The following is a 26,337-nucleotide window of genomic DNA, read 5'->3' as shown; positions in this document are numbered from 1 at the left end:
ATATAAAATCCTACTCCATTAAATATACAGTACAGGGGGTATCCAATGTTAACATTTTTCATTACAACAGTGTAACACTTACAGGAGACAGTTGCATTACTGTGGACTGTAAAATATATAACATCATTGCTTCAATCGGGTTCCACTTGTGCACCACTGTAGACACGTTTTCCAGTCACCCTGTATAACAAGCCAAAGAACTGAGCCATATTTACAAAGGGTTTTATTGTCAGAAGTATATAGTTATTACCATTTAGAAAGAAATACTAAATTTTCTAAACCCACTACACTCACTGGCCACGTTATGTAGGTGGTGTATCTGTACTTTTCTTAGAAATGCCTTCAGAGTACTATGACCAGACTGCTTTGAGTTGACAGGAAGGCTAGAGTAGCTTGAATAGCCCCTGTTTGTCTCCAGGGGGAGTAGTAAAGCATTTCCGAATGCGTGTCGCATGAAGCAGAGCGAAGGGTTAGCCGTGATACGGTGCCCTGGAGCAGAGAGGGTTAAGGGCCTTGGGCCCAACAGTGGTAACTTGGTGGTTTTCCCAATTGTGACATGTCCATTGTAATCTCTGCCCACTGTAGCCTCAGATACATATTTAAGGTGGACCAAGAATCAGGATCTAATCTACTGTGGTCCATCTATCGAAATATGTCATCAGGCGGTCTGGCACCAACAACCCATGGTCAAAGTCAATGAGGTCACAATTTCCCCAATTTATCATGTTTGATATAAACAATAATTGAAGCTCTTAACCTGTATCTCCATGAATTTATAGACTTTTCTAGTGCCATATGATTCACTGACTGGATAACTGGGAGACTGCTCAAGTGGCCAGTGACTGTAGTTTTAAATTGGATCTGTACACTGGACTGAACTGTGAGCACTTTTATTTGAACATTTCCTGCTAATAACATCTGTTGGTGGATTGATTCTATTTTTACATTCTCTTACAAATTTTGACATTGATCACTAACAAAAATGAAAAAAGGCCATATAAGGTAGTTATTTTTTACTTTCTTTGCTGACTGATGAGATAAACCAGCCTTCCTTCAGCACAGAGGAGGACAGGTTCCACATGTGTCCTAATTCCTTATTTCCTTTAATTTCTTCAAGTTTTCTTCTTTATTTGTGTACTTCTAGGAAGTGTATCCTTGGTATAGCTGCTCTCACATGGTGTTGAACTAATATGTGTAAATAATAAAATTCTATATGATGGTCTTGGTTGTCCAATCTGGTATCATGGCTGGCTCTGGTACTGGCCCTCTGTGGCTGTATAATAGTCCTCCAGCACACTCTGCATGTATTCAAATGTAGGCCGCTCCTCGGGTTTGGCCTTCCAGCATGAAGTCATGATCTCATACAGTTCAGATGGGCAGTTCTCAGGACACTGCATGCGATAGCCACGCTGCACTCGTGCCATCACTTCACCATTGCTCAGACCTGTGGTAGGGTGGCAAAATCTCTTTACACGTTTTTAAAATGGGGTTTTGTGGTTCTTTGAATAAACTCCAGAATGTGTGGATTTTCATATTCTAACATTTTCTCTACAGATAAATATTTACAGTCGTACAATTAATAACTCATAATTCAGTGTTCAACATTGTGGTCTGAATAGGTGTACGAAACAATTAAGCATAATTGATTTTGCCACTAGAGAGCAGCAAACACCGCTCTCTGTTCAAGAGTCTTCTCTGTGGATCGCAGTTTGGCTCTGAGCCATTTCCTGGACATTTTTGCTGTTTTCTGCTAATCACATCAAATTCAAATAATTAGCTAATTAACAGTCCTTGCTGGGATGTAATGGGTGTGTAAGAAAAACACCAAAATTAGCAGGTCATGATGTACTCCAAGGCTAGGGTTGAGAAAATGTGGACTAAACAATATTGCATGCAAAGTTTTTTTATAGATGAAAATTAGATTAAATAGTATATGTATATGTATTGATTTCAGCATATACATAGTCAAACAATTACCATTCTGTTACACAAAATAGTAACTGAAGCTGTCATGGGTGGATTAGGGAAGTGGTTAGGGAATGATACTGTAGTCACACTAACCTGTGTAGGGGATTTTCCCATAGGTGACGATCTCATATATAAGGATGCCGAATGACCACATATCTGATTTGATGGTGAACGAACCATAGTTTATAGCTTCTGGTGCAGTCCACTTGATGGGGAATTTAGCACCTAAATAAAAGAAAACATTATTGAGTAATATTTTGAGCGGAAAACACACAATATAATTCAGTTCAATATTATTTGTATAGCATTTGGTTTAACAATAGACATTGCCACAAAGCAGCTTTATAGAACTATGTAAATTCAGGAGGAATAATAAATTTTACATTTATCTGTAATGAGCTAGCCAGATGTAATTGTGGCAAGGGGAAAAAAATGATATTAGGAAGAAACCTTGAGAATAACCTGACACGAAAGTGAATCCATCCTCATCTAGGTGACACCAGGCAGTGTGATTTAAATTGTTTAAGTGTTAGAAATTAAAGTGCTTTAGTTTGTTGTACAAATGATCAAACTGTCTGCTATCAAACACTACCATTGTGTGTGCTCATTCATTCATTCATTCATTCATTCATTCATTCATTCATTCATTCATTCATTGTACCCCTAAGGGCAAGTTTGTGTAGACAATCCTCCTACTGGAGATCAGGAAGAAACCCATACAGGCACAAGGATAAGAATATGAGAAACTCAGATAGTGGAGCAATGAGGCAGCAATGACACCCAAAGCCATTGTAATGAAATATAAATTGGTTCTATTTGTCTATACCTTCTCTGGCTGAATATTCATTGTCCTCAATGACCCTAGCCAGACCAAAGTCAGCAATCTTACAGAGCAGGCTTTCACTGACGAGGACATTTGCAGCTCTCAAGTCTCTGTGAATATAGTTCTTCTTTTCAATGTACGCCATGCCTTCTGCAATCTGCGGCACAAAAACAACAATTTCCATTATACATCACTCGCACCGAAGTTCTGCTTTTGCCTGATTACACACACCATGCTTCACAGAAAGTCTCAGTTCTCTTAAAATATTTATGTAATTCTGAGAATATCAGACACCTGTTCTAACCCGCTCTATGTAGTATATGGCTTTTAATGACATTTGACTTGTTGTGTGTGTATGATAATACATACTTGAGCTCCAAAGTCAATCAGTTTAGGTAGCTGTATTTTTCTGCCTTGGGGACTTTTCAGAAAGTCCAACAAGCTCCCTAACAGCAAGGAACAGAGAATGAAAATATTGTTAGGCACAAATAATAAAAAAAATATATAAATATTAATATTAATTTTAATTAACTAGGCCAAAATGTTCAGGCAAAGAAAAATGTAAATGCATTTCTAAATGCAAGTCTTTATTTGGGAAAAAAATGAACACTGGTACATATTTCTGATTTGTAGTAAGTATCTGCAGTATGTGGACCCGCTGTTCTGATATGAACTATTATCAGAAAATCTTCTTGGGCTATCATATGGGCATTGTAATAATTTGCTGACCTGCCTGGAATGTAGGACATCTAAAAAAAATCTGCTAGAATATTATGAGGAGGCTATTGTTGTGTGTGCTTTCTACTATGATAGAAAGCTATGTGGAAAGTTTCATTGGATGTCTTGTCCTGGAGTTGAATAAAGCAATTGCTATTACATTTATTTTATGCAAATTGCTATTTGTTGTTAGAATTTGTGAATGCGAATGCCTTCTTTTCTCTATCAGCTCTGTTTTTTCAGTGTTTTCTAGTGTTTCTATGACATAGTGGTTCACATACAAAAAAAGCTTTTGGTATAGTCCACACCTAATCCCAGTATAAAAGACAAGACTCCTAGTGTATACCATTAGCCATGAATTCAGTGATGATGTAGAGGGGCTCTGTTTTGGTGACCACGGCGTAAAGGCGGACAAGGCGGTCATGCCGTAACGTTTTCATCAAGTTAGCCTCCTGAAGAAATGCCTCAACTGACATGCTGCCTGGCTTCAGGGTCTTCACTGCTACTTTAGTAGTCTTGTTATATGTTGCTAGAGAGATACAGAGAGAGAGAGAGAGAGAGAGAGAGAGAGAGAAAGAAATGTAATGTTCTGTGAATATTCACATAATTTTGCAATATGCAATGTACTGTTTAGCTGTATGTGTGCTAAAAGAAGTAGTCGTGCCTTAAAACAGAAGTAAACCACATGGAAGGAAACAGCAGGTATGGTAGGAAACAGGAAGCTCTGATAATTTTTTTTAATAATAATAATGCCCCTAGAATCATACACACTCACCTAACCAGACCTCGCCAAACTGACCAGCTCCAAGCCTGCTCGTCATATGAAGAGATTCCTTGGCAATTTCCCAAGCATCTTCATCCCACTGTACTGCATTTTTAGGCTTCACACATGCTTTGCCTAATCGCTGACATAAACCACTGGCCTGCTCTACAAACAGATACGCAGAGTGTGTAAACACCAGAACAGTCATAAAAAGGCCGTATTCTTCATTTATCAGGTGTCTGAATTATACAGTAGAGTTTAATATAGAGCCTTAATTATTTACTAAAATTTATGCTTCAGGTTTTATTTTTGGGACCTTTGGTACTTTATTTATTGTTGTCTAAATAATGTCCAAAGATATGCCATTGAAATGTTTTGTTTAGTTTTGTCTAAAAAAAAAAAAAAGACAACATTCAAAGTCATATTGATGACTGGCCTGTTTGTTTGGTGATCAATTACAAAAAGTGGATCATGTGTTGAAAAGAAAATCCCAAAATGCAAATATGAAAAATAATATTTGTTAATTCATGGAGTCAACAAATATTACTGGACGTGAATGAATTGTTTAGAGCAGTGTTCCCTTGTGTTTCCTGTATCTCTCCTTTCATTTAAGCCTTTAACTGACTTTGGTTTTTATATAAAATTTACATACTACGATAGTATGCAATGAGGTCATCTATTGTTTTGAAGGTGATTCTTGGGGAGATGTAGAATCCTCCATCTTCCAACAGGCGAATCTTGTAATGCTTTACCACAGCTGAGCCATTAGGACCCACGTCTTTCACTGACATGGAGTAACTTCCTGTGCACAGTAACAGATGTGTTTACATGCAAACAAACACAATGAAGAATATGTATAAAAATTGTTCTTTATCAGGAATTCTGTATATAAATGTATTTCACTCAGATTTAATTAGTGATATTTAAGTTTTAATTATTTGAGTTTGACTGATTTCTGTGTGTGTGTGTGTGTGTGTGTGTGTGTATGTGTGTGTAGACTGCAGACCTGCGGTTGTCTCACTCTGGCGTATGAGGAAGGCACCTGGTTTATTGGCAGGAGACAGCAGGTTTCTCTCAGCTGTTATTCTGCTGATGTTTTTAAAGTACCACCTGAGGATACAGTGATATGTGGAAGAGAGAGAGAGAGAGAGAGAGAGAGAGAGAGATTCAGTGGAAAGAGTGTATGTTCGTCTCCATACTCCAAACAATATAAGGAATAATAAGGATATGAATGCAATGAGAACTTGTACTACTTATTGAAATTTTAAATAATATGTTGAACAGAGGGGAAAAAATGTAAAACCTCACATGAAAATAACCAAAATAAAAGATCAGTCTTATTAGATAGTGTTGGTTCTACAATATAATTCATGTATAATATATCAGTACTTCTTACAAAACAAATTAAGGCCAAAACAAGACTGCAGGTCCTGACTGCAGGTGTATTGATCACAAAAAAAAAATTAGATATTTTGGTTATAATAATATAATATAATATAATATAATATAATATAATATAATATAATATAATATAATATAATATAATATAATATAATATAATAATGTATTGCCTTTCCATTTAGCAAGAACACTTTACATTCCCATCTAATAAACAAACAACATACGGTAAAGTGCCAAACAGAGACAAAAACAGACAAGGACAAAGACAACAATGAAAACAGAGAGGAAAACTTGTTTATTTATAAATAAATAAATACAGAAGAAATAAATGTGTATTAAATTGTGACTTAAAAATCCTAAAAGAGACAAAGTTCTGGGAGAGTGAAAGCCAATTTGTTTTTGCATTAATTAATGGGACCTGTTTCCTAATCAGGAAAATACACTAACTGTGATCGAAATGCTCCTGCGAAGGTGAACAAAGAGCATGTGTCACTCAGAAAAAACTAAATTAGTTGAATAGATTAACAGGGCTACTGTTCAGAACTGCTGAATTTGAACAACATCATGAAGAATATGTGATTTGAAGATTTCTTAAAGCAAGCTGCATACTGTAAGTTGTGACAAATTTGCAAATTAAAACATTTCACTTTGTCTGTGATCATCACCTTTGCAGTGGGAGCAGGCATCTATCCTATTTTACATCCACTTTCTATATTTATGCTGGGTTTTATTCATCCTCAGTTTGTTATATCAATATAAACAACTCCATTACTTAATTTCTCAGAACACAGTGTAGTGTTACATTTCATTTCCTTATATTTCCGGTTCTAATTTCCATAAAGCGTTTTCAATATTTCACACACCCCCTAAGAGACCAAAAGAAAACTGACTTACTCTTTGTTGTCCATGCTCTCTTCTGGCGTTATGTAATTGGACGGTATTAATCCTACTTTGCCAGAGGAAAGAGACTTTGCTTTCCACCACTCGCCATTCCTAACACATAGACAAAACAGAGAGCAGTAACCACAGTGATAATTATAGATTAAAAAATATATTAGATGACGTTCAGTGTGTGTGTGTTCTTAATGGAATTGTTTATATATTTATATACAATGCGTAATTTATACTCACTCATCCAATATTACGAGTTTCTCTCCTTTCTTGAAACTTAGCTCATTCTTATTCTCAGCTTCATATGGGAATAAGGCTATCACAATCTTGCTGTCTGTGGATTCAGCTGTGGATATACAAACACCATTTTAATCCACTATAAACACAACATTAAACAAAAAAAACTCAGCTACTATGCCTGATTTGTCATTTTAGCTCCACTGTGTCAATCAAATCAATTAGACCATAGAGTCAGTGCTCTGTGGTTATATTCTTTGCACTGCTCTCAGACTGACAGGGTGTTGTTGCTGGAATGTGATGCTGATGAAGGAGTAAAGGGTTATGCATGAAAAGGATTAACTACAATCTTTAACTGAACTCGTATAAGGTGGACCAACAGGGTTAGTATACAGTGTACACAGTGTTTAAACACTCACACACTAGCATGTCGATGTCACTGTCCTGCTCTGTACATAGGATAGTGAGAATATAAAATATATATTTGTTTGTATAGGTTTTTGTTTGTCTCACCTTGTTATTATTACTATTATTACTATTAAACCATTATTATTATTTGCTGTCATTACTGCACACCAGTGCTTTCTTTCTTTTTCAGAACATTCCAAATGTTTTGTATTGCCTATGACAATGTCATGTAAATGTCCCTCTTTTATCCCATAAACAGCTCTCTGGTCTTCATGTTGGTTTATCCTTTTTAACAACAAATACAGTCTTCACAAATGAAACCCAGGGCTCAGACCAAGAGTAGACATTGAGATCTATTCATTGTTTAAATCAACCTAAAACACATCTGGGAAACAAAAAACATCTGATTTTTGATCATTTGAAAAATGAGAGGATACAAACAAAAGGTGTCATGTTCTAACACATCTAGGTGTAATTTTGAGGACATGAAAGCTGAAATGCTGATCTATTGCCTCATATTTGTCTTCAAAACAGTTAGCTTTGCTTTTCTAATACTTTTGGACAGGACTGTGTGTGTGTGTTGTGTTTGCATGTTATGGCATACCATCCCCATTCTGCATAAGCTGCCCAGGCAGCAGTGATGATGATTTCTAGACACAGAAAAACTAGAGTGAGTCAGAGTGTACAGTGGAAACTTTGATATGCAAACATGATGAAAAATTGACCTTGTTTTTTTTTTTTCTCTCGGTAGGTTTATCTGAATTTGCATATCATTTGAATGAGGAAGGAATGAAGCCATTTTTACTCAGACATGATGTTGAGTTGCTGTTAAAAACTAAATAAAACAATTTTATAGGCTTATAAACAAGATACAAATAGAAAAGAATGATAATGTTTATTTAAAAAAAAAAAAAAATGGAAATGAGCCTATACTTTTAGGTATATAATTGTATACCTATTACATGTTAATTATCCAAAAATAAACAATTATTTGATACATGTGTTACATAGCTGCTCAACAGTGACAGAGTAATTAGTTTAAAACAGAAGCGATTTTGTGATGTGAAGCTAAATGTTATAAATGTGTGTAATACCGGTGAGTGATTCAGAGAAAAGAAAGAAATATATTTTTTTAATAATAAATACAACTTGCAAACATTCCATTTGCCTTAAATACATTCTCTATTTTAAAATAGATTAATGTGCACTGGTAAAACCTAATGTTTTATCTAAAACAGACAGACAGACAGACAGATAGACAGATAGACAGATAGATAGATAGATAGATAGATAGATAGATAGATAGATAGATAGATAGATAGATAGATAGATAGATAGATAGAATCTTTGTATTTGTATTTTACTTTAGTTGGGTCTCCAGTGTATCTGCTGACTTCTGGGGGTCGGGGTTTCGACCTTTGCTCCACACCACCACCCTTTTCCCTAGAACTCACACATCCCATACTACCAGTGAGTGAGAGAGAGAGAGAGAGAGAGAGAGAGAGAGAGAGATGAATTCAATTGAAACTGCCTTCATTTACCTTTAACACTTTAACACTCCCATTGTTCTTCCTTTTTTGTAAATGTGCTCATATGTTTTTAAATGTTTTATGTATTTTAACACTAAATGCGCATCAATTAATTGCCAGTCATGTCAATAAAGCTTCAGTTTGAACTTGACAACCAAAGAGAATAGAATTATTGTTTCTAATATGTCTTTATAACATCTGATAAAAAATATCTTGACATGAAAATGTCTTGAAAAAACAGAAAAAGTGTTTGCTTCTCTTCCTCCCAGAAATCAATAATAATGGCTTATGGATCACTCTGAATGCAGGTGTTGTAAATAAGAGATGGAATAAAACGTGACACCATATTTAGAAACATTTAAAGCATTTTATTGCACTTACTTTTGGATTAAAATGAGTCTGATCTCATTCCTCACAGAACGCAAATCCTCTGCTGTAGTTATTCTCTGTAGAATCTTTAAGGGTTTCCCTTAAACAGAAAAATGAGGAACCTAAACCTTCACGTTCGAAATGTAATTTTAAGTACTGTTGAACATCTGTTTCTAAACATTACCATTGATAATTCACCCAAAGTTGTAACCAGATAACACTAGTTCTACACTCATAGAAGAAAAAAGGTTGCATGAAGCACATTTACATGTCCTTCAGTTTCTCCGTCTGAGACTCAGAAAGACGTGAAGCCTAGCCAGAGGGTTCAGAATCGAAACATTTTATGGAAATCACCAAACTATCATCAGTGTTATATTTTTAATGGAGTTGATTCAAAATCCAAGCCTTAATTTACTCAAAAACAAGTTTGTTAATATTGAACCTAACATGTATATGAGTGGAAAATTCCAGAAAATACCAGCAACACAAAATTATGTTAAGCTTAGCTTCAACTTACTCACCTGATTCTTAAAAGTTCACTCTTAAAAATTCTTAAAAATTCACTCTTTCTCCAAGGCGATGATATATCACATGTTTTAGCTGGGTAGGTTCTCTGTGTAAGTTGTGTATTTCTCGTAACTTCTGGCATCCAAACACCGCATTAACAGCTACCTTCATTTGCATAAAGAGCCATAAAAAGCACTGGAGATGTGCCAGAGTGTGTAGGCTGATTCAGACTCACTTACTGGTCAAAGTAAACAGTAACTACTGAAAAAATGCTCATCTCATAAATGGCAAATGTTGATATGTTGGTTACGTTTATAAGTTTGAGTTCATGCCCGTATAGCAGACAGCAGACTCCATGTAATTGTGCTTGCTTTTTAATTGTGTGTGTGCATTATGCAGTATGCTTATTTGTACATAATAATCAACTGGATAAAGTGTATGTAAAGTTCAGTTCTGTATATCCATTCTTTTTCATACCCCAAACCCAGCTATGTATATATTTGTTAGCTGCAAAAAGCTCTGTTGTTATCTCATCTCAACACAGAGCCACTTGCAGTCAAATATACGGTAGCATATACTCATATAGCTCCCAGTACTTCCGTTAGTGGTTAGATGAAAAACAACAACAAAAAAGCCTTTCGTTGCGTACAAAGTTCGTTGAGAGAACTAAACAGGAGCAGTGTCCATCCCCCCAAACCCTGTCATTATAAAAAAAGCCCTTAATATTTTGTAAAAAAACAAAAAAAAAACAAAAACAAAAAACATTTAACGCCAGTTTCAACTCAGTACACGTTTTCAGCTGTGCTACACAATTTTATTAGAGGTACTATGCATGCGTACACCAATCAGGCATAACATTATGACCACCTGCCTAATATTGTGTTAGTCCCCCTTCTGATGCCAAAACAGCCCTGACCTGTCGAGGCATGGACTACACTAGATCCCTGAAGGTGTGCTGTGGTATCTAGTACCAAGATGTTAGCAGCAGATCTTTTAAGTTGCGAGGTGGGGCCTCCATGGATCGGATTTGTTTGTCCAGCACATCCCACAGATGCTTGATTGGATTGAGATCTGTGGAATTTGGAGGCAAAGTCAACACCTCAAACTCGCTGTTGTGCTCATCAAACCATTCCTGAACCATTTTTTGCTTTGTGGCACAGTGCATTATCCTGCTGAAAGAGGCCACAGCCATCAGGGAGTACCGTTCGCATGAAAGGGTGTACATGGTCTGCAACAGTCCTTAGGTAGGTGGTCAAAGTAACATCCACATGGATGGCAGGATCCAAGGCCACCTTCTTCCATTGCTCTGTAGTCCAGTTCTGATTCTCACTTGCCCATTGTTGGCACTTTCGGTGGTGCACAAGGGGTCAGCATGGTCACCTTGACTGGTCTATGGCTATGCAGCCCCATATGCAACAAACTCTTCCTTCTTTGGACCACTTTTGATAGATACTGACCACTGCAGACCGGGAACATGCCACAAGAGCTGCAGTTTTGGAGATGCTCTGATCCAGTCGTCTAGCTCTCACAATTTGGCCCTTGTCAAACTCGCTCAAATACTTATGCTTGCCCATTTTTCCTGCTTCTAACACATCAACTATATCCCACCCACTAACAGGTAATAATACAGATAATGAGGAGATAATCAGTGTTATTCATGTCACCTGTCAGTGGTCATAATGTTATGCCTGATTGGTGTATGCGTCCCCATACTTCATTAAAGTAAAATAAATAAATGATAAATAAACATTAAAAAAAAACAAAAAACAACCATTTAAACAAATGAGCAAACACACATACAGACAGACAGATAAATAATGGTGCAGGGCTTAAGGTTGCTGCCTCATAGCTCCAGGGTCCATGGTTCATGCCTGGGTTGCTGTCTGTGTGAGGTTACTGAAGATGACTGAATGAATAATAATAAAAAAAACATTTTATTTTTGGGCACCTTTTTTTTTTAAAACACATAACTGATTTCCATAATTAAAGAAATCCAATAAATAGGAAATAATCAAATAACAAGCACGAATAAGAATTTAATACAGGTGATAAAACAAGGACAAATAAACATTATGTAAATTCTTACCAAGCTGTGGAGAGGATAGAAATTAGATTAAGAGTATTTGGAATTTATTACTAGGTAGACTCCATTTAGGAGGCAGTTTAACAGCAAATGGCACATTAGAGGTTACAGGGCAGTTATTCAGAAAACCAAAATTCTCAAGTAGTGATATAAGAAATAGGGGTCAAGATAATAGACAGGCAGAATCAAGCCTGTGTGATGTTGAGCTGCATTTTTTTAACTTCCTGATGAGTGATGGGCAAGGAGGAGGTGAACAAAATAAAGTCAGAGGCATGTTGGTAGAAAAAAGAGTCAATTTTATTTTGAAAGAAATGAAGGAATGATTCGAAGAGCCTATGGCAACAGATGCCATGGAGCCTAAATGGAGTTTATTTACTTAAACACAAACTTAGCAAAATATGCTATCTGTCAGTGTATTATTCTTTGGACCAGAGGTGTCCAATCTTATCTCAAAATCAAAGTCAAAGTCAAAGAAGCTTTATTGTCACTTCAACCATATATAGCTTATGCAGTACACAGTGAAGTGAAACAACGTTCCTCCTGGACCAGAGGTGCTGCACAGAACAAAAACAAAGTACAGATGACATGGACAAACATAGAGCTTAACTATTACTACAAGGTGCATTCTTTAAAAACTAAGCATGCAACAAAGATCTGATGTGTGGTGCAGGTTTTCATTCCAATCAAGCAGAAGCTACACCTGATTCCACCTGTTTAATCAACTGATCTTGGCTTTCAGTAGACTCAGTTGTGGCTTCTACTCGTTTGGAATGAAACCTGCACCCACACCGACCTTTTGTGGATAAGATTGGACGTTCCTGCTTTAGACGCAATGAGAAGTTTTTTGCTGACATCTAGTGGTACACATATCTAGGACATTGAGCCTTTACTTAAACATATTTAAACACACAAAAATACCCAGCTGCCATTGACCTTGCAACGTTGAATTAGAACTTGGAATGGAAGAACTGTTTTGGTGTTTTTTCCAACTTACTGTGCAGTAAGTATTATACTGCAGGATGTCTCACAGTGTATATGCACATATAGAATTTATTTATTAGAAAAATACAGTATTTCGAAAACACATTAGCTTCAGACAGTGTCTAGTAATTGTGGTATATACACTGAATATGTACAAAGGAATTAAATAAATATTAAGCCCATTTCAAATTATGTGCCTTAATACAGTATGCTCCCGACTGGTCTGTATAATTATCAGTTATTGCTTTTTATTACCCACATCTGGGTCTCATTTCGGGAGCTAGAGCTAATTGTCTGTGACACTAAAGTATTTGGTCAAAATGAGATTGCCATAATGCACAGGATGGCATTCAACTCACCAAAGGAGCTTTTCTTTACCCTGCTTCAAACAGAGGCAAGGCAGTCAAGATGTAAACAAATATGCATCTCTTTAGCATTAATGACAAGTCACTGGGCAAATTTTCTATGAGGGAGGCATATAAAACATCCATTTTTTCCATGTATGGAATTAATTACAATTCCTTTTTTCATTAAAAAAGGTATGAACACAAGCACTGAACAATTGACAGTTCAGCGTTATGATGAGAGATCAGGCACTAAATTATTCATGTTCTGTCACCTTAAGTGCTAATCAGTAACCAACAGATGTGCTTCATAAATCAAGGTGGCGCACATGATCATTTTCAGCACCTCAAGAAACTGTTGCCTTTCAAAAGCCATTATGCTAACAAGGCAGCTTAGGTCATCATGAGTCTGGTATATATTCATGTATTACCACTACTAGCAATTGCTAAATACGTAGTTTACAGTATGGGGCAGTGTTGTCCACAAAATACAAACAGCATCTCAAGGGCATCAGGTTCTGCAGATTGTTTTATGACTCCTGTTTGTGCATTCTGTGCTTTGACTGGCTGAGTAACCACAGCAGGGGTTGTAGCTTCTGTCAGTGGGTGCACCTTATTATCTGCTTTCTTTAAGACTGGTGGGCTGAAGGCAGGTAGAAAGCTGTTTCTCTCAGTCATGGTTTTATGTGCCTGTTTTGCAGGGGCCACTTTCACTTCCCTTTTTTCCTCTGGCTCCAGCTCAGCGTCACTTGCATTTGGAAGGTTGAAGTAAGTAAATCCTGATTTCTCAAGCTTAGTGGAATGCTGAGTCCCATGAAGAGAATCTTCCTGCCTAGAAGGTTGCTCAGGATCAACAGATATGGTTTTGTTGTTCCCAATTCTGTGACCTTTCTTGAGTTCTGGAGAGCATTCACAAATTTGGTTTTCTGCAAGTAACCAGTGTCCTTTGTCAAGAGAATTAGTGTCTCCAGATTGTGCCTGTTCATTCAGTTTGGTGCAATCAGTTGACACACTGAAGATATCAGATGCATTTGTGGCACTAAAGTATGATAAGTCAGTCATTACTCGAGTGCGAGCTTCATGGTAAGAGGCCAGACTAGATACATTGGTTCTTCCCGGACCTTCTCTTTGCTTGTCCTTCAAGGGAGATGGGGATTTCATATTATCTGCACTTACACTGTTCGAATTACTTCTGCCATAGAGCCTCTCAATGGTTCTCCTGACAAAACCCTTGGCAATAGCCAAGCGGCTTGCATCATCTTCTCCACTGGATGCCTCTTGTGACCAGTTTCCCCCACTGTCTGTAGATTCTGGCTGGGAATCAGATAGATCAGAATTTGGACTATGTAGTTGGCTCTGCCCATTCTGGGTTCTAGTTTGACTCTTAGCAAGAAACATATCCCTGATAAACTTCACTCTGTTAGCCTGAACGCTTCTTTCTGATTCTTGTGCCACAGAGCTGCTTCGGGAATCGTAGCTAAATGCTAATGAAGATGAGTTGGCTTCTGAGTTTGTTTCTATGAGTTTACCAGTTAAAGAAACATTATTTAAGTTATCTGGGTCTGGTACTTCAGTGTGACCCACAAGTCTCTGCTCTGGCTTCTCAGGTTTACTGCTAGGCCTTTGTCTACATGTTTCCAGGTTACTGATGAGTTTTGCTACTGAACTATTTTTCTTTTTAGCATGTACTATCTTTCTCTCACATACTACAGCTTCTTTGGGACTATATTCCTTTTGATCTGTGTAGCATTCTGGTACCTCCACAACCACCTGCTGCTCCTCAGAAAAAATCTCCTCGGGTTGATGTCCTGTCTCATGATCCAGACAAACAGCAATCAAAGTAGTTTGTGTTTCAGGTTGCCCAGTGTTCTTCGCACTCTCTGTTTTACTGTGTAACTGTGTGTGTGCTTGATTCAACAAATCTTCACTTTGCCATTTTGCTTGGGGCTCTATTTCTGAATTTACTTGAAGATTTTCTTCTTTATCACTGACCTGATCTTCAGAAAAGTTCATATGTTCTTCGTCACAGCTATCTTCTTCTATGCTGGATTTCTCCTCTTCAGAGGTAGTCAGGCTTTCTTTATTTTTCCTTGGCTCTGATAATTTGGGGTACACTTCAGTAATTCTACCATAATCTATTTCACTTGCGTCTCTTAGGTCTTTCACTTCCTTCATTTCTTTATGAGAATATTTAGGATCAGTCTCCATAATGTAATCTTCCTCTACACTGTCATCCTTAGATATAATTGTTCCTTGTGTCATTCCACTCTGTTCACACACTACCCTGTGTTTGATCTCTTTCATATTTATTTCCTGTTTTGAATATGCTTCCTGTTTCTCTTTATGTCTAATATCGTTCTCCTCAATTCTTTGTTGCTTTTCTTCCAAGATGTTTTCACAGATGTTAGAATCTTGTATGGCGTCAGCCTGTTGTATTCTCTCTGTGGGACAAGAATTTCTGTCCTGTTCACAAGTTACTACTCTGATTTCTTTTTCAGTGCCAAGCAATGAATGTGCCCTACAGACCTCTGAATTGATATGTGCATAAACTGCTTTTTCAACGACAAATTTAACATATGATCTTATATCTTCAAGCACAGAGTCAGGAAACCTGACTGTTTCTTTTTCTTTGTTTAAGCCTGATTCTGTATATCTAGTTACCTTTTTCTCTTGGAGTGACTCAGACAGCTCTTCTGATCTCTCACCCTGGTTACTTCTGACTCCCTCTTTTCCTTGGGTGTGGAGAGCAGCCAACTCTTCTCGAACTCTGTCTGGAACACCTAGTTCTTCCATGAGACCTTGAATTGTTTCTTCCTCAGAGCTTGACGCACTGTAAGACCCACCTTGAGTGCACTCTGGTGTGAGACCAGAACTCATGCACATGTTGGTCAGTTGTTGAAAACCTTTCCAGCTTTGCAGCAGCTGATCAGATGCTGATTTCTGCAGAGCATTTAAGTCGGCTCTCAGCTGCTCTGCATCCTCAATAGCTGCCATCTCCTTAAGAGACTGAAGCATGAGCAAAGCCTCTGAGCAACTCAGACTGTTCTCGGCTTGGCGGAGTGCGTTCGCCAGACCATCCCTCAAAGTCATGACTGAAAGGAATGCTAGGAGCACTCGTGATGAGGAACCAAAAGTAGATGCCAAGTGCGAGGAAAAGTCTGGCAGGCTATTGGATTTCTCCAAACAGGACCGCTTGTGCTGTGCTGCTTCACGGAGCGAATTAATTGAACAGCAGAGCTCATCCAGCACATGCCTCATATCAGGCCTGACTGCCATTTTGACTGTGTATGATTTTTCTGCTGGAAAGACTGCCATTTCTTTCTTTAGTGGACCTAAAGATGTATGCTTATCATTTTGACATGAGCCTACCAATCCTTGTGCAATCATAGATTTAGATCCCTTGACATTTCCTAACGGTCCAGTTTTTGGCTTTTTGTAAAATGCTCCATTCTGAGAAAGGCCTGTTTTCTCTACAACCTGATTGCTGAACAGAGATGCCTTGGACAAAGTGTTGTTTTTGGGTATTTGTTCTATGGAGGCTTGGGTGGATAGAGTCTTTTCTGAAGAACGCTCTCTAGTAAGAGATGTTGGCTTCACATAGTTGTTTGCACATTTCCATTTGTCACTCAAAGTCTCATCTGAGTTTTCATGTTTTTTCACATATTGGTGAAGTTGGATTATTTCTTGTTTTGAAGATAATTTTTCACATATGGATAAATTGTTATCTAAAGCAGCATAACTAGTCAATTGCGTATTTTCTTGTGACATACAGTGGCCAATAGTTTTGCAAAATGGATCTCCATTTGGTGATGAATTATCTTCCAAAGACATTCTCTGGCAGTGATTATTTATCAGAGAGGGTGTCACTGGTAAAGACGTGTTCACTGAAGTGTTACTTTCAGACTTCATTTCTCCTTTCGCTGTGTTAATTTGGGGTAGGGATGAGCTCTCTTGGGCAGAACCTCTTGGCATTCTTGTTCTTTTTGGGGAAGAGTTGAATGGCTCTTTCACTGACAACTTTGCCATATTTCTAGCAGTACTATCTAGTCGAATCGGAGGTGTTAAATTCTTTTTTGATGCCACTTTTGCAACTGGAGTCTCAGAAGTTATCACTAACTCCACTGAAGGCTTAGATGGTGGCACCTGTTCCTGGTCAGGAGGTGTGTCTGTTTCACTCTTCTGTAGCCAGAGTTCTACATATTCATTTAATACTGAGGAAGGGTAATGAAGTGAAGGAATGGAGGTGCTTTCTTTAAGCGCTTGTGTGTTTTGCTCCTGTGTCTCATGTTCTTCTTGCACTGATGTTTGCCGGGTAAGAGTACATTTACTGGTTGATACATTGAGTAAATGTGTATTCTGTGAGCTAAAATTTTCTCCTTGTTTCCCAGGGTATTTGTCGGCATTGGTAGGATGCTCGTCATTGGTACAGTCTTTCACAGATAATTTATTTGGACTTTCTATTTGCATCATAAAAGTCTTGGGTAGATCGGTTCTTTTATCTTTTAATAATTTCTTGACAGATCTGGTTCTGTACTGTTCAGTCATACCTCTCATAACACCAGCTTGGCTAAAGATAGCAGCTCTTATTTTTTTGATCTCTTTCAGAATGTCAATTTTGCTATTTTTTCTCCTATTTTCACGAGTCATAATGTGAAAAACATGACTCTTTTTTACAATAACCCTTACTTTCTTTCTTTTCTTGTTAGAATCTGCATTCAGAGGAGCTGACTTTTTAGAATATTCATTTAGAGCCATATGCATTTTTGACTTTTTATTTATGATCTCTGGAGGGTAATTTCTTTCACAGGATGTCTGGATCTTCCATGAGGGGAAGACATTTTCTTGTCTTTGGAGAGAACCATTAACAGTGGCAGGTCTGGGCTCAGACTCTTTGCTTGAAGAGGGACGTGTATCAGGGGATGCAGAAAATACAGTATCACTTGTATGTTTCCCCTGAGCATAGCATTCTGTATTGGCAAGAAAACTCTTCTGGCAAGTCTGCTGCTCATAGATTTGAAGCACTGTCTCCTGTCCACTGTCCTGTAGTTGCAGAACTTCTGCGGATTTATACATACTTGTCTGCATTTGTGAGATGCCAGCGCTACGTGGCTTAGGTACTGGGTGTTTATCGCACTTACCAGGAGTACTAACCAGGCAGTGCTCCTGCTCACTACTTGCCTCTTCCCTTGAGATGTTTAATCTTGGTATAGTATCTTGGCTCTCAGTTTCAATAAATATTTGTTTTTGTTCTGGAACTGGCTGCAGGGGCCCTTTTATTCTGATGCTTTCTTTTGCTGTACCGTCCATTATCTCTTCATACAGGTCTTCATTAGTTGAGAGATTGTTATATTCTTCAAGACATCTTTGGATTGCTGACGCATCAAAGCCAATATCTCGGGCCATGTTGTCAGCTAAAGCTGCACCTAGATCAGAATGTGACTCCAAGCCAGAATTCATTTGACTTGCAACACTTTGCCGACTGAGTGTTGTCGTCCAATGAACCGTTTCCTCCTCTTTAATAGTCAAGCGCACCTTCATCTCTACAGTCATGCTGCCGTCTTGATTGACCCGAAAAGATTTCTCAATGTCGTCATCTTTGGGCATGCAGACGTATTCATTAGTGTCACCATCCATGCAGGTGACTGTATCTGTCTCTGCAACAGATTCAAGTTGATGACCAGTCTCCATTTCCACAGAAACACTTTCTGCAAAACTGTTGTGTAACTGATTTACAATGTAATGCTCTGAAGATGGTGAGAAAGGACGAGATTTGGTGCTGCTCGTCATAGATTTCTTTTTTCCTTTAGAGGTAAATTATGATCAAATAGATTTTCACACAATGCAATAGAAGAACAGGACAGTATTTAACCAGAAATCACCGAGACAGAATCAGGATATCAATTTGATTATCCAGGCCAGACCATCATGAAAGCATTAACAGGGAAAAAAAAGAAAAGAGACAGGGATTAGATCTACCAATGATGTAAGTGAGTTATGATGCATATTGCAAGATATAGGTCAAGCTGGTTATTAGTGCAGATACCAATGCCTCAGCACCTGCCTCAGATAAGCTCAAACACAGACAGTCACCCATTTAAATTACAGTATTTTACAGATGCAGCCAATTTGTAGTATTTTGTTGCTATAATGCTTGGTTATTAAATGCAAATAAAGTTATAAATATCTCACATTGCTTACACAGAATATGTCTTGTTCAATACAATGGATTTAAAAAGTCTACACACCCGTGTTAAAATGTCAGGTTTTTGTGATGTAAGAAAAAATGCAACTAAGATAAATCACATCAGATATTTTCCCATTTTTACTGTGACGTGGCAACCAACGACATTGAAAACAACGAAAATGAAAAACAAATTAACGTTACAACCTGTTTCCCAACGAGTGAACCCTTTGTTAATAGAGCAGTGAGTCTTTTTGGACTGTCTACCAACTTATCTTAATTTCTCAATCTATATTCTTGCAAAGTTCTTTCAAATTAGCTCTCCAGTTTTAAAAAATAGGTGCTCAGTTCTATCTAGGTTCTGACTGGGACATTCCACAAGTTTGTTCTTCTTCAGAAGCTCTTCCTTTGTTGACTTGTGGTTTAGATTTTACTGGAATTGTTATCATACTGGAAGATGGAATTTTTCCTCAGCTGTGTAAAAGGTTTTTGTGCCAAAATAGATCTCTCTATCTTGAGTAGAGCCCTAGTAAGCAACCCCATATCATGATGCTTCCAATGACATGCCTGACCATGAGTATATGTGACACTCTTATGGGTTTGTAAAAATTGGGTAGACGGTCTGCTAGTTTTGGACAACTGAAAAGGAAGCTCTTATTTTTTCTAGTTTCTTTTGTTTGTTTTTCAGAGATGTTCATCTTACTGACACAATGTCGCTCACCTTTTTATCTTTGTTGCCACTCTCTGAAACACAGAACATTCGTTAGACAAATCCCACAAAGGTGTAAATCCTTGTCACTCACTTTCACCAGCTCCACCCTGCATTTGCAAAATATTCACACAGACATGTCTTTTAGAATTCTAACTTGGTTTTATCAGACCATAAAACATTTTGCCACTAGTTTTGGCAACATTTAGGTAGGCTTGGATGTTTTTTTTTTCTATTATCACAGAGAGCTTCCTTCTCAACACCCTACCCCATAGCCTAGATGTGTGAAAAATATGAGATTGTTGTCACATGCAGAGGTGACCAGTACTTGCAAGATATTCCTGCAGCTCCTTTAATGTTGCCGTAGGTCTCCTGACAGTTTCATAGATAAGTTGCCATCTTGTCCTTTTATCAATTGTTTATAAAGGATGTCCTCTTCTTAGTACTGTCACACCAAATTTTCTCTACTTGTTGATTAAGGTTTTGGGAATTCCTTTGTAACCCTCTGTTTATTAATACCCTTTGATAATGAGATTCTGTACATACATTGTAATCTCTGTAATCTGGATAATGGCATTCAGTAGTGAAATTCAAGAAAAATCCCACAAAACCAGCAGATCATTAGGTGTATGCTAATTACTGTTCAGAGTGAGTTTGAATGTGATTGGTTCATTTTGGGCACAGTCACATGCTTCATTTCTTTTTTAATAAAATGTTTCAATCTGTGTTTCATATGAATTTTGTTGCATTAATGATCAACCTTGGATTCATTTTTAACATCACAAAAACTTTTTAAAGACTTTTTAAATCCATTACATACTGACCATTTGCCATATAAAGATTAAATAAAGGCAAACCAATGGATGGTCATAAATTCTGCTAAAATATTTTGTCTCTATTTACTATTTGAAGTAGATAAAGAATGATAGACTTACTGGTGGCAGGATGCAGTCTTCCTACACTTTTTGCTGGCAACCAGGTTGGAGCAAAGGGCTTTTGAACATCATAATTTCCTTTTCTGAAAGGCTCACGACCAGCAGCTACCAAGACACCAGAACATAAGATCAGAGCTGGTAGTCCATCCACCTGTAATACAGCAAAACATATTTTCATGAAGATTAACTATGGAATTATGACCAGAATCATGTCTAGAATCAATGTCTATTAATATTTCTACAGTGCTACCAATAATAATCAAGATATTTATATGAATTAAAACTCATTATTTAAATATGTGGTGTTTCATGATAAATGATTAAAATGTCATTTTTGTTCTTTAACCATGTTGTTTCCATTATATTGCTAGAATCCACTGACACATTTTGACCATAGTATAACCAGTTATTAATTTAATTCAATTGATGCAATAAGGAATAAAATTTGCAATAGTGTTTAGTGGTTAGTTGTCTTGACTACAGAGTATTTAAGACATTCCCACTCGCAGGCTTTGTTCCCGGATACAGGCCAGCATAATAGGATGAAACAGTAAAGAAGCTTAATACTGCAAGGTGATGAACCATCTTCAACCATTTTATTGCTCATAGAAACTATAGACAAGCCCATAATGTGTGAAAAACATCAACATACACCACTATGGTTACATGGTCCAAACTTCTAGAAAAATCTACAAGCATATTTGGCAACCCAAAGCTTTATGAAAATGGATTTCCCCCAATTGTTGACTTTTTTCACTATGGCCTTGAGTTTTTCTAGGGAAGCATGTTCTGGATGTTATATGTAAAATGTAAATGTAAAGCTGTAATTTATTGCGTTGGGCATTTGACATAAATAAGCTATAAATATTGCTGTATTTAAAAACAAAACAAAACTATAGATCCCATAAACTGGGAGAGTACACATGTAACACGAATTAACTATACATAGTAAATTTGGACAGTTGTGGTGAAGGTTCTAGGTTACTGCCATGGTGAATGCGCTCATTTTTATACAAGTATTACGCTGCTCATGCGTATGCTACGATGCATATATTGAATTTTTTTTAGCATTCAATTTTAGGAACATTGAAGGATAAATCACATTTTTACATTGATGTTTATGGTTACACTTTATAAGTGTGCAAAAAAGGAGAGCAACCAGTACACAAGTGGAAATGGTGCTGTAGAAGAAATGAAGGTGACATACAGTTGTTTTCATACTCAAACAGTTGTTCTCAATTTGTCAAGTAGCATTATTAGCCAGTGGATTTAATCAGGTGTGTCTCTAGCACTAGCTAGGCAAAATTAGTAAGATGTCAAGCTAACCTCAAGTGAGAACTCTATCACTGGCAATAAGTTATTGTTGTTACTGTAGACTTTAGACTAAGCAACTTAGCGAGAGAGGACAAAAGAAAGTAAAATAAGAAATAAATACCAACCTGTATTAATATAATTAGTTTAACTACCTATTTACTACTTTTTAAAATAAAAATAATACCTAATTACTGTAATACACATTTTACGATACCCAAGAGGTTTAAGAAATCTCTTTAAATTAGATTAGTTAGTAAAATTAGATTGTTAAATAAATGCAATAGGGATTTATGTGCTGATCTGCTTTTTTCTGTATATTTAAATGACCAATAAAAAAAGAAAAGAAAATAAATATAGATTCATTATCAGTTATTGATATTTTCGGTCTAAAAAAAGCTTTTGTTAATTGAACTGAGTTTGTTGTTAGGGTATTTTTAATTACCTTTGTAATCTATTTAGGTTTTGTCTTTTTGTCTTTTTGTAGTGAATCACAAAAACATTAATGTAGAGCTTCACAGCACAGTTGGCATTCTTGGCAAACACCATCAGTAACTCCTGGCAACTGCAGATCACTTGCTAAACTGAAGTGCAGGTGACAAAACAGGGTGAAAAGAATGAAGAAAAAAAAAACAAGCCTAAAAACTTCGAATAAGAAAAAAAATCAAAGATTGAGTGAGTTCTCACCCTCCTTCCATCTGGTGTGTGCAACCTGCGCACAGGGAAGCACATGACCTCAGAGATGTGATCAAGCAGTGCCTCAAAAGAGTGTGTGGTCCTCTTCTGAAGCAGAAGTGTATGCTTGACTTCTGGATCTCCATTGCGGAAAACCACCAGCCGCTTTGGGGTGTGCAGCAGAGCAGCATGCTCGTTCCGCCTTGAATTGCGTGGGAGAGGACTTTTCCTTTCTCTTGGGTGCCTGCTGCTGACAGGCCTGGCATGGTACCATGGTGGCGGTTTGCGTCGTGCTTGCTCCAAGTCGATGGGCTTGACGGTGCGTTTGTCTGAGCAGATATATGAATGACCGTCGTAAAGTTGATCAAGAGCACGGACTGCTGTATGGCCTCGTGGTGTCGTAATAGTGCGGACTCCAAATGGCAGTGGAACTCGCTTGGACAGGCTGTCTAACAGCGCCTCAAAGGTTTTGAAAGTGCGGTTATTGATGACCACTGGCAAACCACTAAATTGGGCATCCCCACTTTTATAGAAGCACACATGCCTTGATGCAAAAGGTTTGCTCATGTATGGCTGCCGTGAAGGTAGCAATGTGTGGCTATTGCCAGGGGACTGTTTCCGTAGTGCAGCCTTCTGCAATCCTGAAGCGTCATTCATAATCTCACTGTAAATGTAGCCTATAAGGGGAGAGAGAGAGAGATACAAAAGTCAGAACTGAGTGCACAGATTAAATATTTTAGCATAGAAATGTTTTTCTCCTGCTAATATTAATCATAAAACCTTATGACCCAACTGGAAAGTCTAGCATTATTCAAGTCCAAAATCACTAAGATAGTTCAGTGTGCTTCAAAAGCACTTAACAATCAATACTCGATGTGCAAAGGCCCTCCATATAAGAAAAGTAACCCCACACCAACCCCCACCCCCTTCTAAAAATGGTAAAAAAAATATTGGAGACTATACAATGACTGCCAGAGGTCTAAGCAGTATATATTCATGCACTGGCACTGAACAACATTAGGAAAGAATTGTCAACAACAATAATCAAGTCTCTGACAGATACCTGAATAAATGGAAAACTAAAATAAGCCAAGATCAGCTTTCTCTCTGTTTGATGTTTGCATCTTTTTTCAGTTTGTTTGCTTTGTTTATTCATTATTATCAAGCACTGTTCACATTGCAGTTTTATAATTAATTATAGATTTGTTTAATGTAGTTAGTTCTGTCTGGCTATAATCAAGGCAATGAAAAGTAACGATAATTTTGTATAGAAAGGTTATAATTTTTATTACAGGTAGCACCAGTCTGATTCCCAGGATCTGTACTAGGCTGATAACAGCAAAAAATGGTGGATCAGCAATGGACCACAGAAGAAATAATATCCCAATTTGTAACGAATGAAAAGGATTGGAAGTGGGTTTGAAAAAGATTTTTTCAGAACTTGAAATATGTATACATATAAAGAGACCTGATTGTAACAGCTTCTAGAAGAACCTTCTTCTTGAAGATACTACAATCAGCATCAGAAAGAAAAGGTGATAGAGTGCCATCTCTAATTTCTATGACCGAATTTAAAATGCGTCAGACTGCTGAACATCTCTTTATCTGATTATCTGTAATCTACATCCAGGAGGCAAACACAAGAACGTGCAGAGCAGCTCAATTTAATCTGATTTACCATATGAACAATTTATTGCTGTCTCTCCATGCTGTCTTATACATCAAAATGTCTATCCAGTAGTCAATTTAAGAGTTGTAGTAAAACCTTCAACATCTGTGGTTATTCATATTATACAAATCCATTTGACTAAGAAAAGACTTGTATGAGTAATGAAAGATACTACCTATGAACTGCTTCAGAACCACAAGACTGCATTTAAAACAACAATATTTAACTACGAAGAAAAACAAAATAATCTAGCTTGATATAAATTGCTGCCAGGATAAAAAACTGTTGCACTAAAATATCTTACTTCCTTTCTGTTTTATTTTCCTGAAGAGTTTTGATAAGTGTTTAGGTAACCAACAATAATTTTAATGAATTGATTTAAAATTAATTAAAACAAAACAAACAAAAAAAAACATTACAAATGGTAGATAAACATTATAATGTATTTATATAGTGTATAATTATTTTATAAATTTTATATGTATATTTCTTTCAGAAGATATAATATTTGGAATGATTTATTAATATTTTCATCTCCCAACAGTTAAAACATTTGACATTTTTTTTAAAATTTCTGTTTAGAGACTACAAATATTTTGTAAAGATATTATATATTTAATATATAATAATATTTTAATATCCTATTTTCTACATTTGCCCACTAAACAAACAGTAACATTAGAGCCAAAGATACACACAGCAACAGGAAGGTTACAGTTCTATAAACTCTGTAAACAAGTGTTCAGAAAAGCCAGCAGACTAATACGCAACAATTTTCAGTTTAAATCACACTGGAAAAGGGATTTTAACACTTACCAAGTTTCCCATATTGAGCTGGAAGGTGTTAAACTGCTCTTGCGTGCTGGTTGGTGAAGCGCAGTTGGTCGGTGGAGTTATTTTGAGCAGAGGCTTCACCATTAATTTGCTTAATCTTTGCTCACTGCTAATCCCAGTTACATGGAGGAGAAAACACATCACAGAAGGGTGCATGGATATGTGTGTTTGTAGGTGTTTACATGTGAGTTAGTGTCTTCAAATCCAAGTAGGGGGAAAGAGCTCTCAAGAAATATGAACTCAAAATCACTATCAAAAATTTTAGCTCCTATGCAATTTGACTATTTATACAGCCAGTGTCCTTTGTCAAGTCATAAACCACATTTGTTATAACATACGTTTCCCATTACTTTCACTGTAATTTCTAAATAATTCAAAATAGTTACTGAATAATATCATCATATATATTAATAACTGAACAATACAATGGGACATTAGATAAAATCCTTATCAGTATGTGTGGCCAATATATAAATGACCTAGACTACATTTAAAAATATTTTTAAAACACTATGTACAATAGACAGAATTATATAAGTACAATACCTGGTAAATAACACTCCAATATTTGCTCCTGTTACACTGACCCAACTCTGTGTTTAACTCCAGATGGCCACAGGTTCTGTGCTTAATCTCATTTGTATGCTTTAAAAGGATAAATCCAGCACTGTGTGTGTGTGTGTGTGTGTGTGTGAGAGAGAGAGAGAGAGAGAGAGAGATAGCAAAGCAGACTGATAACCATTCTGATCAAAATATTTGATAATGTCCAAGATAATCTTAATCTGTCAGTTATTAAAGAATCTAGGTTTCTTTAACTATCAAAGAAAGAGAAAGAAAATAAGAACAAATAGTTAAATTAACAATTAAAGGCAGAATCATTTAACCTTTCACAGTTTTTAGATTACATTCTTCCTAAACATGTGATACAAATGTACCATTGTTAGTCCTGGCAATGAAGCACTCTAAATTAATTTAAGTAGTAAGGTCTCTTTCTGAGGTAAA

General features: G+C 36.9%; 2 protein-coding genes across 2 annotated transcripts; both read right to left on the bottom strand.

Annotated features, from left to right (window-relative positions):
- Positions 1-34: 34 nt before the first annotated feature.
- LOC131355500 (tyrosine-protein kinase Lyn-like) lies at positions 35-9,766 on the bottom strand. The gene is made up of 14 exons (XM_058393826.1): positions 9,628-9,766; positions 9,119-9,206; positions 8,573-8,672; positions 7,813-7,858; positions 6,804-6,909; positions 6,567-6,665; positions 5,278-5,381; positions 4,924-5,073; positions 4,284-4,436; positions 3,855-4,037; positions 3,161-3,237; positions 2,795-2,948; positions 2,062-2,193; positions 35-1,444 (listed from the first exon to the last, which is right to left on the bottom strand). The coding sequence occupies exons 3-14, from the start codon at positions 8,669-8,671 to the stop codon at positions 1,242-1,244; spliced, it is 1,506 nt and encodes a 501-aa protein (XP_058249809.1). The 5' UTR covers position 8,672; positions 9,119-9,206; positions 9,628-9,766; the 3' UTR covers positions 35-1,241.
- A 2,228-nt stretch (positions 9,767-11,994) lies between these two features.
- LOC131356225 (uncharacterized) lies at positions 11,995-25,448 on the bottom strand. Its single transcript, XM_058395155.1, has 4 exons — positions 25,318-25,448; positions 22,845-23,509; positions 20,847-20,997; positions 11,995-18,822 (listed from the first exon to the last, which is right to left on the bottom strand). Exons 2-4 carry the CDS (start codon positions 23,487-23,489, stop codon positions 13,481-13,483), a joined length of 6,138 nt encoding a protein of 2,045 aa, XP_058251138.1. The 5' UTR covers positions 23,490-23,509; positions 25,318-25,448; the 3' UTR covers positions 11,995-13,480.
- Between the last annotated feature and the right edge of the window lie 889 nt (positions 25,449-26,337).

The sequence above is a fragment of the Hemibagrus wyckioides genome, linkage group LG07 (assembly GCF_019097595.1).
Source record: "Hemibagrus wyckioides isolate EC202008001 linkage group LG07, SWU_Hwy_1.0, whole genome shotgun sequence".
Lineage (NCBI taxonomy): Eukaryota > Metazoa > Chordata > Actinopteri > Siluriformes > Bagridae > Hemibagrus > Hemibagrus wyckioides.
Note: the sequence above shows the minus strand (reverse complement) of the source record. Positions and strands in the feature narration are given on the sequence as shown.